The 13,169-nt window shown below is 46.1% G+C and overlaps 1 protein-coding gene across 2 annotated transcripts in view; it reads right to left on the reverse strand.

Annotated features, from left to right (window-relative positions):
- Nucleotides 1–13,169, reverse strand: part of LMBR1 (limb development membrane protein 1) — a 108,851-nt gene that overhangs the window by 74,394 nt on the left and 21,288 nt on the right. For both annotated transcript variants that reach the window (XM_077761313.1, XM_077761305.1), the window contains exon 2: nt 12,483–12,586. In XM_077761313.1, coding sequence (XP_077617439.1) covers nt 12,483–12,536 — 54 coding nt within the window. In that variant the 5' untranslated portion in view covers nt 12,537–12,586. The remainder of the gene's footprint in view (nt 1–12,482; nt 12,587–13,169) is intronic.

A 13,169-nucleotide genomic window follows, 5' to 3' on the forward strand; every position in this document is an offset into this window, starting at 1 on the left:
TTACACCCGGGCAGGTGGGCAGCATCCCGCCAGGCCGGCCGCAGCAAGGGGCCTGGCACCGCCATCTCCCCGGCAGGCACCCAGGGCGGCTGCGGAGCTCATCCCTCCAGCCCGCTGGAGGGCCGGACGGCGGGCGGGACGCATGCTTGTGTACACCAAGCACAGCGTGGTAAGGATTCTGTAAAGACTCACTTCATTTGCCAAGAGCCTCGTTATAACTGAACCTGGAGGTGCTGGACCCAAAGCCTGAGCTGTACCGAGATAAAGCAAACTCCCATGCCTTCCTGTTGAGGTTCTAAAATGGTTCTAAAAACAACGCACCCTGGAAGAGAACCATGCAGGAACCCGGGATCACCCCCCTCCGGAAATGGGAGCACTGATGCATTGTTAGACCCTTTCTCTGGGAAATCGATGGGACCTAAGCCCTACTCGGCTTTTATGCTTCATTTTCCCTCTGCAAAAGCTCCATCGGCAGCAGGCTAAGTATACATAGTTGGTATTCCTCTTATTTACCATGAAAAGACATATCTGCAGACAATCACAATAGGATTATAATCCCTACTACTGGGGAAGGAAGCAAGTCACCCCAAAGGAGGCCCATGAAAAGACTCAACAGCCACCGGGAGGGAGCACCTAAGGACAGATGCCGCCTGTGAGAACAGGGCTTCCTGGCAGAACACGTGGGGACAGGAGGCCAGAAAAGCACCTGGGGGGGCGCCAGGGGCTCAGACGGTTACGCATCTGACCTCGGCTCAGGTCATGATCTCACAGTTTGTGGGTTCGAGCCCCGCATCAGGCTCTGTGCTGACAGCTCAGAGCCTGGAGCTGCTTCGGACTCTGTGTCTCCTTCTCTCTCTGCCCCTCCCCTGCTCACGCTGCACCTCTCTCTCTCTCTCTCTCTCAAGAATAAACATTTTAAAATTTTGTTTTTCAATTAAAAAAAGAAAGCACCTGAGAAGTGAGCTGCCCAGTACTGTTAAGAAAACAATGGCTGGAAGGCCGCGTGTGCAGGCTGCTTTGTACAGGAAGAAAACTAGAAGCAGAAGAACGGGGCAGCGGGGCAAGGACGCCGTGTAAGAAGTGACGAGGCCTGAACTAAGGTGCTGGCAAAGGCGAGGAGGAGCGCTCCGAACAGTAAGTTACCTCCTTACAGCTCTTCTACAAAATTAAAGCAGAAGTATAATCTAACTCTGGGCATTTTCGAAGGAAATGAGATCATCAAGACAACAGACAGATTTTTCAGATAACTCAAAAAAGTTTAAAAATTTTTAAATCCTTCACAATTCTGCTTTAAAAATCCACTGCTTATAATAAAAATTAATACTCATTAGTTCATGGGGAAGAGAAGCATTAAGGATCAAGTAATCCCGACCTAATTATGAAAGTGTACCAATATCTAAATCTAGCATTCTAAACAACTTCAGATTTCTTCTTCGTGTTCTAAAAAGGATAACAGGAAATGTTCTCTATAAAACTGGTCATTTCGGGACACTTAAAAGTCTAACTTTTTCTTGTGTTGATATAGCCTTATTTTTTCAGTTTTTGCCCACTAATCTTTCTCTTAATCACTGAGGAGACATACATTTATATATATACTTCTAACAATTCACCGCTTTAAAATTCAATCATTGTTCTAGAACAGTAAGAACTCGTCTTTCTAGCTGAGAACTTATTTGCTTGCCAGAAAATGTACAAACCAATAAATTTTTAAGTAGTGTAACAGTTAATGACTTCAGCTTTAAAGAAAAGTAGATATATCACAACCTAAAATATTCCCCAATGTCAAGGCTATCACACAATCCTACTGCCTGTGATTTATCTGAATACACAACTTTTACTTCTTGTGCAAACGGGCCAAATAAATGGACTGGTAAAGTAATATGCCAAGTTTCAGCTATATATTGGCAAACATTTCATAGGTTAACACTGCCAAATATTTCAAGGTTAACATTGGGCCATGCTGAATAAATGATTTTATAGACAAACAAATATAAGCAGAAATGCCAAACAGAAATTTTAATAGTCCAAACGCCAGTCATCCTCTGGAGCTGTGGGTCTGGGCCCTCGTGCTGCAGCCATGTAACAGCTGCCTAGTCAGCGGGAAATCAGACCTTCATTTTCCTTTCTTTTTTATTTTTTTTTAANCCCAACCGACTAAGCCACCCAGGCGCCCCATCCTTTCAAATAAAGTTTATTACAACCAGGGGAAGACTGTTTTCAAGTCCCCCCAAAAGAAATTTGGAAAAGAGACTCTAATTGACAATGATTATTTCCATAACATTGTTTCATGAATATTGAAGTAGTAGGGCCCATTCAATTAAAAGTATGATTACTTTGGGGCACCTGGTTGAAGTCAAATGGACTCTTGACTTCAACTCAGGTCATGATCCCAGGATCATGGGATCGAGCTCCACATCAGGCTCTGTGCTGAGTGTGGAGCCTGCCTGGGATTCTCTTTATCTCTTTCTCTCTCTCTCTCTCTCCCTCCCTCTTTGCCCCTCTCCCACTTGCACGCACTTGCTCTCTCTTTCTCTAAAATAAAAAAATCCAAAAAAATGTATAATTGCTTTAAAATATGAACCTGATTATTTATTTTCTCCATACCAAAATACTTCCTCATTTAATGTAGAAGGAATTAGCTAATAATGTAATCATCACCTAAGACATTATGCAGCACCAGCTAATAATTGAATCATCGCATAAAGTTTGAGGTTGAGTTACCTAGTAAACATTAAGCTATTTTTTTTTACAACTTGTACTTTTATAAGATAAAGCAACTTCTATTTCAAAAAGTAAATAAAGTCACGTCAGCACCACCATAATTTCCTATATGTAACTTCACTATTGTGTATAAAATAGAATCCTACACAAATCTTCCTGAAGTTTCACATCAACTTGCACGTACATTGAAACCCCTGGTGATCATGTCTGCCCCTCCTGCATCCCAAATACTTCTCAAAGGTCCCAGCTAAGGCCAACAAGCCCCCTGGCAAGCCCACAACGGGGTTAAGTACTGCCCGTCCATTTTACAGATGCAGACACCAAGGCACATGCCCCAAGTCCCAGGTCAGTAAGAGGAAGAGTCCGGATTTAAGGCAGGTCTTCTAAATGCCAAAGCTCACAACCTGTCCCCTGTACCATGATGTGGACAGACGTAGCCTTGAAGTAGAAATCTCTCATGTTTTGGTAAATGGAAGCAAAAATGCTGTGCGACAGTCCACGCATCATACCATCACAAAGCATATGGAAACTGAGTGATACCTCTTAAAAACACGGCTGCTATTTAACGACACCAGGTATCGTTACTGAAATTATCATCTCGGTCCCTCCAATATGCAATGGTACTAAGAAGAGTGACAAAATTAAGATCATTTCATGAACTAAATGACTTTTAATTCAAAATCTTTACAAACTCAAAAAACTTTTAAATGAAATAAGTATATTCTTTTCCTCAAAATAATACTTTTTTTTATGCATCTCTCTCTGTCATCGCATAACCCACGCCTTTTACAGTAGATTAACAATTCCAAAACGAGCCCCGCGGATAACAACACTACCAGAATCGAAGGTTTTAAAAATAATCATTCCTATCCACGGTGTTTCTATGGAAAAAAAAATCGGCGCTCCCAAATTTTGGGGGAAGGTAGAGGAATTCTATTAAAAAATTACTGAATGATTTTTTTTCTTGAAGGTGTTGGGAAAATCGAATTAACACATAACAATAGTTAGTGAGATATGACTCCATCTTCTGTAATAAACACGAAGATCAAAACGCACCCAAGGTAAATTTCCTTGCAAGGGTTCCCAGCAGGAGTCTTCCTTTCGGATGTGATTTCCTCTCACCCACAAAAACCAGGCCAAATATGCGCATGTGCCGCTAACACTAAGCAGCACTTCCTTATTCACTCATGTCCAACAATTTATGGATGATCAGTGGCAAAAACGAGCAAAAATAATGAAAGAACGCAATGAAAGCTCTCTGAGACCGTGCTGGACTTCCTACTCATTTCTGGGTCTCTTTAAGATGGAGGTCTGAGACAAATTAGCCACTGGGGGGAAAAAGTCATCTGGTCATAAAATACAGTACAAGGTCACTTTTATGTAAGTTTGCCAAAAGGGACATAAACCAGGACAATTTCACACTGTGACACAGGACAGAAACATATGAGAGCGGTCCCGGCCCCTCCCGCACGGTGCTGTCACAGCGCGTAGCTTTATAGGCCTTCCCAGCACCGGCCCCGGCCCTTCGCTGCCACCTGGTCAGTCTAATTAGCTACGAAAGGAAGTTACCTCAAATTTTGTACTTTTTGCTTTTATTATCAAGCACTCCGTTTGAAGTTACAGGGGTTAACCTCTTAATGCTACAGACCGCGTGCCATGTTCTGGACATTTGGGGGGGTGTCTGGGTAGCCTGGGTAATTGGTCAGGATGTTGCTGTCGCTTATGTTAAATTTTATGCCAAGACTTCAAATCAAAGATAGGCATTAAGGTGAGGGACAATATAAAGCTACTCCCAGAAACATCTCGGGTTTGTGAGTTGATTGATCACTGATATTTTTTCACTGTCATTAACTTGTTGAGTTTTCTTCTTCCTAACATCTGAACTGAAAGTAAGACGTTAATACGCAACGTGAAACAAATATATTCCTAGCTCCTATTTAATCGCTGGCTCACCAGCGTCCAGGGCCCACCTTGCGGTCGGCACACTTCTTCTGACACCATCCCAGATAATGTAGGGGTGTCTCTGAGGCCGCGTGCGTGGCAAGAGACAAGCATATGGCTGATCCGAGGTGTGGGAGGCACGGCCACGCTGGGGCCCCGACACCTTGCACTCTGTACATGACCGCGGGACCGAGATAAACTCCGTGGAGAAAGATGCCCGCCACGAGACACAGCGCCCGGCACAGGCCACCTCATCAGAGCTGAAACCAACATTCGGGTGCAAGCCTGGGAGGGCAGCACCCACGATCACATCAGCAGCACGTACAGGTGACTGCGAAATCACACAAACCCGATCAACACTTAAGTGCTAACCACGTAAGTCAGAGTTCCAAGATAAAAGTTACCTTCTTAACTTAAAAAAGAAAGAAAGAAAGAAAGAAAGAAAGAAAGAAAGAAAGAAAGAAAGAAAGAAAGAAAGAAAGAAAGAAATCACTTCATTAAAACCATTTACATCCTCCTACCCCTTGAGAATATAAAGAATGGGAATCGTGAGGAGATGGTCCTAATAAAATAGAAACATGCACCACGCTAAGGAGGGAGAAGAAAGGCTTACTTAAGCCCCTTAAAAGGACATGGTCAACCCCCCAGGCCTAAAATGCCCTGTTTGAATTAACATAGTGGTTTAATTAAAAACTAAGTAGAGAATTCTGCTTAATTTGATTTTCAATTCAGGCTCTGCATCCGCCCGTGGCCAGTGGCCAATTTCCGCGTCTCGGCACGAGATGCGAGGGGCGGTTTTAAAATCGATTGCCCAGGGGAATCCGTGGGAGTACGGTGGGGCCACATGCCGTTCAGGGACTCCACCAGACTTAGACATAGTAAAACGGCACCAGGGGGGTGGCCAGAGGAATAAAACAGAAATTTACCTTAACCATATTTCCAGTCCGTCATTACTCAGATCTCTGTGCTGCCTCTACCAATTAGAAGTACTTCTAAGCCCTGTCCGATACCCCTTCCGAACTCCAAGTGTCCGGGTGACCAATGAGCGCAGAGCTTTAGAGGACACGCACACACGGGCGCACGATTGCCAGCCAGCCGTGTCAGACATGCTGATGACAGTTGGGGATGCGTTCGCTTCAGTGAGGAGGCAGTTAAAGTCCGGGACACAGTCCACAGCGCCGTGTAAAAACCGACGGATCGCCACAAACGTCGTGCAGAACGAGCACTAGTAAACTCCTGTGATCTCAGATCACAGAAAGGCGGAACAAGGAAGGGTTTAAACACATACTTCACACATTTAAGACTGAACTATGCAACCCTAACAACCCTTGCAACTTTCACGCAATCGATTTTTTTAATAAGTTTATTTACTTATTTTGAGGGGGGAGCGGCAGAGGGAGGGAGAGAGAAAATACAAAGCACGCTCTGCACTGTCAACTCGGAGTCCCACCTGAGGCTCAACCGCGACATCATGGCCTGGGTCGAAATCAAGAGCTAGACACCCAACTGACTGAGCCGCCCAGGTGCCCCACATGTAACTGATTTTATTTTATTTATTTATTTATTTATTTTTTTTACAAATAGTTTATTGTCAAGCTATTTCCATATAACACCCAGTGCTCATCCTCACAAGTGTAACGATTTTAAACTGAAAATTATGAATATATAAAATATCACAATTACTTTAATTTTAAAGCCTTCTAAACAATTCTAATAGAGTCTAGAATGCACCTCATCTTTAAGCAGGTTTGATTTTCTTGCGTCCATGCCATTTCAAAATGGGAAAAATAATTTGTAGCTTTAAAACTGCCCAGGGTTATATGTAAATAATTAGGAGCTGACTGTACTGTATTCCATTGCATTTCGACGACCCCAGAGACCATTTATTAGTGAAATGCAGTAAGCTCTAGAATAATGGCAATAATAACTAACGTATCCTGGGCTATGTGTTTTACTTGAACGATCTCCGCTCATTTAATCCCTTAGATAATGCAGTCAGGTAATGATCATTACTATACCCGTTTTACACAAAGAAACCCTGAGGCCCAGATGAAAAAACTAGCTGAGACCATGAGACTCTGAGGGCAGATCTGCTCACCTGGGTGCCCTCGCCTGCAGTCTCTCTTGNAAGAAAGAAAGAAAGAAAGAAAGAAAGAAAGAAAGAAAGAAAGAAATCACTTCATTAAAACCATTTACATCCTCCTACCCCTTGAGAATATAAAGAATGGGAATCGTGAGGAGATGGTCCTAATAAAATAGAAACATGCACCACGCTAAGGAGGGAGAAGAAAGGCTTACTTAAGCCCCTTAAAAGGACATGGTCAACCCCCCAGGCCTAAAATGCCCTGTTTGAATTAACATAGTGGTTTAATTAAAAACTAAGTAGAGAATTCTGCTTAATTTGATTTTCAATTCAGGCTCTGCATCCGCCCGTGGCCAGTGGCCAATTTCCGCGTCTCGGCACGAGATGCGAGGGGCGGTTTTAAAATCGATTGCCCAGGGGAATCCGTGGGAGTACGGTGGGGCCACATGCCGTTCAGGGACTCCACCAGACTTAGACATAGTAAAACGGCACCAGGGGGGTGGCCAGAGGAATAAAACAGAAATTTACCTTAACCATATTTCCAGTCCGTCATTACTCAGATCTCTGTGCTGCCTCTACCAATTAGAAGTACTTCTAAGCCCTGTCCGATACCCCTTCCGAACTCCAAGTGTCCGGGTGACCAATGAGCGCAGAGCTTTAGAGGACACGCACACACGGGCGCACGATTGCCAGCCAGCCGTGTCAGACATGCTGATGACAGTTGGGGATGCGTTCGCTTCAGTGAGGAGGCAGTTAAAGTCCGGGACACAGTCCACAGCGCCGTGTAAAAACCGACGGATCGCCACAAACGTCGTGCAGAACGAGCACTAGTAAACTCCTGTGATCTCAGATCACAGAAAGGCGGAACAAGGAAGGGTTTAAACACATACTTCACACATTTAAGACTGAACTATGCAACCCTAACAACCCTTGCAACTTTCACGCAATCGATTTTTTTAATAAGTTTATTTACTTATTTTGAGGGGGGAGCGGCAGAGGGAGGGAGAGAGAAAATACAAAGCACGCTCTGCACTGTCAACTCGGAGTCCCACCTGAGGCTCAACCGCGACATCATGGCCTGGGTCGAAATCAAGAGCTAGACACCCAACTGACTGAGCCGCCCAGGTGCCCCACATGTAACTGATTTTATTTTATTTATTTATTTATTTATTTTTTTTACAAATAGTTTATTGTCAAGCTATTTCCATATAACACCCAGTGCTCATCCTCACAAGTGTAACGATTTTAAACTGAAAATTATGAATATATAAAATATCACAATTACTTTAATTTTAAAGCCTTCTAAACAATTCTAATAGAGTCTAGAATGCACCTCATCTTTAAGCAGGTTTGATTTTCTTGCGTCCATGCCATTTCAAAATGGGAAAAATAATTTGTAGCTTTAAAACTGCCCAGGGTTATATGTAAATAATTAGGAGCTGACTGTACTGTATTCCATTGCATTTCGACGACCCCAGAGACCATTTATTAGTGAAATGCAGTAAGCTCTAGAATAATGGCAATAATAACTAACGTATCCTGGGCTATGTGTTTTACTTGAACGATCTCCGCTCATTTAATCCCTTAGATAATGCAGTCAGGTAATGATCATTACTATACCCGTTTTACACAAAGAAACCCTGAGGCCCAGATGAAAAAACTAGCTGAGACCATGAGACTCTGAGGGCAGATCTGCTCACCTGGGTGCCCTCGCCTGCAGTCTCTCTTGCACAGGCCCCTTCTGCTCAGCACAGAGAACAGAATTACCCTGCCTCTTCTCCTCCAGGCGCGCCCTGTCCCCTCCGTCCTCTAGCAGCTTTAAAGACCCAGTTCTTAATTTGGTTCCTACAACTCCCACTCCCGGTCCAAGTACCCAAGTCAGACGAACGGCACCCAACCGTCTGCCTCCTCGGCCTCCTTCCCAGCCTCTGCTGAGAGCGCTGGCCGTGTCGACCGCAGCCCACGCGCACCCAGCGCGTCAGCCCCCTCTGAGGTCACATATGGGGCCGCTGGTCTTGAGGGGTCCTGAGGAGACTGACAGGGTCAAAGATGTGCTCAGAGAAGAATATCCTTGTGAGTGTGCAGGAGGCGCGTAAACCCGCAGGGGGAAGGGCGCCGCCCCGCAGCAGGCGTGCGCGCCACGCACCTGCCCACACCCTTCCTCCCCCTGCCCTCAGTTTGCGACGGAACAAGGAAACAGTGACGTGTCTCTGGGGCGTGAGTCCGCTTTCCTTAACTCTAGACACAGCTGGCAATTCTGCCAAGTGTCTCTCCGCGTCGTTAGTTCACAACAAGGGAGGAAAATGATCCGGAGACCAGGGGCTTGTCCACGTCACACGCGGTTTTGTACAAGAAGCTACACGGGGGGTAACCGGAGCTGTACGGGACACACACCGGCAACACCAAACACAAGCTCCCCGGTTTCCTGCACGGGCAAGGCCACGCGCCAGACGAGACGGAGCCGGTGGGGGGACAACCGGCGTACGTAAAGCCAAGAGCCACAGGGCAGTGTCGGAGGCAGGTGCGCAGGCGCTGTGCCAGCAGCGCCAGGTGTGTGACGATTCGGTGTGGTGACCTCCCCACAGAACACGGCACTTCACACCGCCAGGTGCGTGCCCTCCTTCTCTGAGTGACGTATGTTGAAACTCTGACGTGTGTATTCGTCTCTGCACTGAAACAGAAGAGTAGACGCAAAAGTCTTTTTCAAAATTCCTCTGCCAACCCCCTGTCACCTGCAGCACAAAACCCAAAGAACCTGGCAGAGGAAGCAAGTCCTTCCAGAATGTGACCCCCACAAGCTCCCACGCACCCTGGCTTCCCACCAAGTCTCCATCCTACAGCCAAGTGTCCGCATGCCTCAATTCAGCCGCAGTGCGTGCCTCCGCTCCAGCCTGGACCAGCGCGTCCCAGCAAAGCCCGCTCACCCTTCGGGACTTGGCTCAAGGGCAGGCGGACCCCTCCCGCGAAGCCCTCCCCAGTCCCCGAGGGGAATCAAGGCCTGCACCCCCGGGGCGCCTCCCCCAGCAGCTGGCTGTGCGAGGTTCATCCTGCTGCATCCATTTGTTCGCACCTTCCCTGTCTCCNAAGGCCACGCGCCAGACGAGACGGAGCCGGTGGGGGGACAACCGGCGTACGTAAAGCCAAGAGCCACAGGGCAGTGTCGGAGGCAGGTGCGCAAGCGCTGTGCCAGCAGCGCCAGGTGTGTGACGATTCGGTGTGGTGACCTCCCCACAGAACACGGCACTTCACACCGCGAGGTGCGTGCGCTCCTCTGAGTGACGTATGTTGAAACTCTGACGTGTGTATTCGTCTCTGCACTGAAACAGAAGAGTAGACGCAAAAGTCTTTTTCAAAATTCCTCTGCCAACCCCCTGTCACCTGCAGCACAAAACCCAAAGAACCTGGCAGAGGAAGCAAGTCCTTCCAGAATGTGACCCCCACAAGCTCCCACGCACCCTGGCTTCCCACCAAGTCTCCATCCTACAGCCAAGTGTCCGCATGCCTCAATTCAGCCGCAGTGCGTGCCTCCGCTCCAGCCTGGACCAGCGCGTCCCAGCAAAGCCCGCTCACCCTTCGGGACTTGGCTCAAGGGCAGGCGGACCCCTCCCGCGAAGCCCTCCCCAGTCCCCGAGGGGAATCAAGGCCTGCACCCCCGGGGCGCCTCCCCCAGCAGCTGGCTGTGCGAGGTTCATCCTGCTGCATCCATTTGTTCGCACCTTCCCTGTCTCCCTCTGTCTACCCCTTGAAGGCAGGAGCCCTGTCTTTTCCGATCAGTTCCCAGCAAGGTCCTGTACTAGCAGAGTGATTACTGCTTACTAGGTGCTGAGTAAAATCTGCTGAATGAATGAATAGCCATCAAAAGCTCTGGCTCTAAAATGACACGGAAATTACGTTCTCCAGTGTCTCCAATGATTTCCCCTCTTCTTGAGGCCCATGCTCGCCAGCCCTCTTTGGCGTGCTACTGCACGTTCCGTTCTGATCTCCGTGCCGCTACTAAACATGCGATCGACTGAGTTTCGGTTTCAAACTACTAGCATTTGGAATAACCAGAGGACGGAAAGGTCCATCCACTGAAACAACACTTCCCCACCCCTCCCGAACTCCGCCCTGGCACCCTTCCACACACAAATCTGCAGAGTGCTGTACTTAAGGTTTAAAATCAGAAGACTCGTCAAAATGTGAGACTAAATAATTCCATTCCTACAAGCTTACAAAAAGTTCTGTGAAATAAAAAGGAATAAAGTTCACAGTTTACAGCTTTGCTTGCCAAGTTCAACTGGCATTACAGTATTGTTCAAGAAGATAGGCAGGCATACTTTCACTTCATGTATCATAATACAAACCCAACTAAGCATTAAAAAAGGTGTAATGCATATAAATCAATTGTAACATAAGAACTCACTTTTGCCAAAAAGTACTAACTATGTAAACCTTTCTGTTATTTTCCTAATTTCTATAGCCAAGAACTCCACAAGCTGTAAACAGAAATATGATTCCTTCCATTTTAAAATCTTTCTTTTTTTGTTTGTTTTTTATTTATTTCTGACAGAGAGAGAGACAGCACGAGCAGGGGAGGGGCAGAGAGAGAGGGAGACACAGAATCTGAAACAGGCTCCAGCCTCTGAGATGTCAGCACGGAGCCCGACGCGGGGCTCGAACCCACGAACCGTAAGACCTTGACCTGAGCCGAAGCCAGACATTTAGCTGACTGAGCCCCCCAGGCGCCCCTATTTTGTTATTTTCAAAGACTGCCGAAGTCATCAGCACGGACACGGTCTGGAGCGCCGGGTAAGAGCAGCCTCCTGCGGGCCTGGGAGGCGCAACAGGGCCCAGCACCGGACCTTGCCTTCGGCTCAGGTCACCATCTCCTGGTCTGGAGTCGAAGCCCCGCGTCAGGCTCTGCTGACAGTGCGGAGCCCGCTTGGGATTCTCTCGCGGGCCTCTCTTTCCGCCCCTCCCCTGCTCTCTCTTTCTCAAAATAAATTAATAAACTTAAAAAAAAAAGATGCAAAGTCTCTTGTTTTACTCATTCCTAATCTCTCACATTCCCCAAGATCAGTAACTCGCAGTCCCTTGAGAATCTGACAATCTAAAGGAGCATGCTGGATTTTCTAACCCACAACTCTCCTGAAAATACTGGACGTAAAATAACTTGTACATCAAGATATGTTTTAAGATTTTTTAGGATTGCGTGTCATTCTTTACACTACACGAGACAGCCTAAGAAAGAGAGAACAGCAATTTTATCAGCTTTATTCCCTACAAAAAAGCATTCTACCACATTTGCACGTACTATACAAACATTCGGGGGCACCTGGGGGGCTCAGTCGGTCAAGCGTCTGACTTCAGCTCAGGTCGTGAGTTCACAATTCGTGGGTTTGAGCCCCGCGTCGGGCTCTGTGCTGACGGCTCAGAGCCTGGAGCTGCTTCGGATTCTGTGTCTCCCTCTCTCTGACCCTCCCCTGCTCATGCTGTCTCTCTCTCTCTCTCTCAGAAAGAAAACATTAAAAAAAATTCGGAAGTCAAAGACAACTTTCTCCCTGCGGACACACAGGATCGATCATTCAATATTATTAATTCTATTGTTCGTATTACTAATAAGATATTGCTATTATGACTAATTAAACTTTTCATATTTTAGTCAAATTGTTGTTCAAGCCCACTTTTACAAGTTTAACATGAATGATACATACTTCTTAATTTGACCGATTTATTTCCAAAACATGATTCGCTTTACCTTTTTCAGTCCAGCAAAACCTTCTGATTCCAGGAAGAAAAAGGCAAAGGGCATCAGCACAAATAAACATAGGTTCGAAAAGAGAGAAGCAAGATTCCACAGACCTATAAAGAAGGAACAAAAAAAAGAAGAAAGATTAGAGCTAGGCCTTTAAAAAAAACTACTCTGTTAAATTATATTAGGCAAAGACACATACTTTTCATAAAAATAAACTTGAAGGCCTAACAAATCACCTGAACTTAGAAATGAGAAAATAATTTCATACTTTAAAAAATTTTTAATGTTTACTTTTTTGAGAGAGAGAGAGAAAATGCAAGAGGGGGAGGGGCAGAGAGAGAGAGGGAGACAGAATCTGAAGCAGCTCCAGGCTCTGAGCTGTCAGCACAGAGCCCGACGCGGGGCTCGAACCCCCAAACCGCGAGACCACGACCTGAGCTGAAGCTGGAGGCTCAACTGACTGAGCCACCCAGGCACCTCAATAAATTCATATTTAAAATTTGTGTAATTTTGTAACTTGTACCTATTAGGAAAACCTAAAATGGAAAGTAGAAATATTTTTCCTCATGTCCTAAACAAATTCACTGAAGATATGACAAATGCAGAAATCCAAAGATACGGTCTCTTTAGACATATTGGCTCCTGAATATTTAAATTAAAGGCACAAGCACTTAATAAATGCCAGGTAGT

This window comes from Crocuta crocuta, unplaced genomic scaffold (genome assembly GCF_008692635.1).
Source record: "Crocuta crocuta isolate KB4526 unplaced genomic scaffold, BGI_CrCroc_1.0 scaffold408, whole genome shotgun sequence".
Classification (NCBI taxonomy): Eukaryota; Metazoa; Chordata; class Mammalia; order Carnivora; family Hyaenidae; genus Crocuta; species Crocuta crocuta.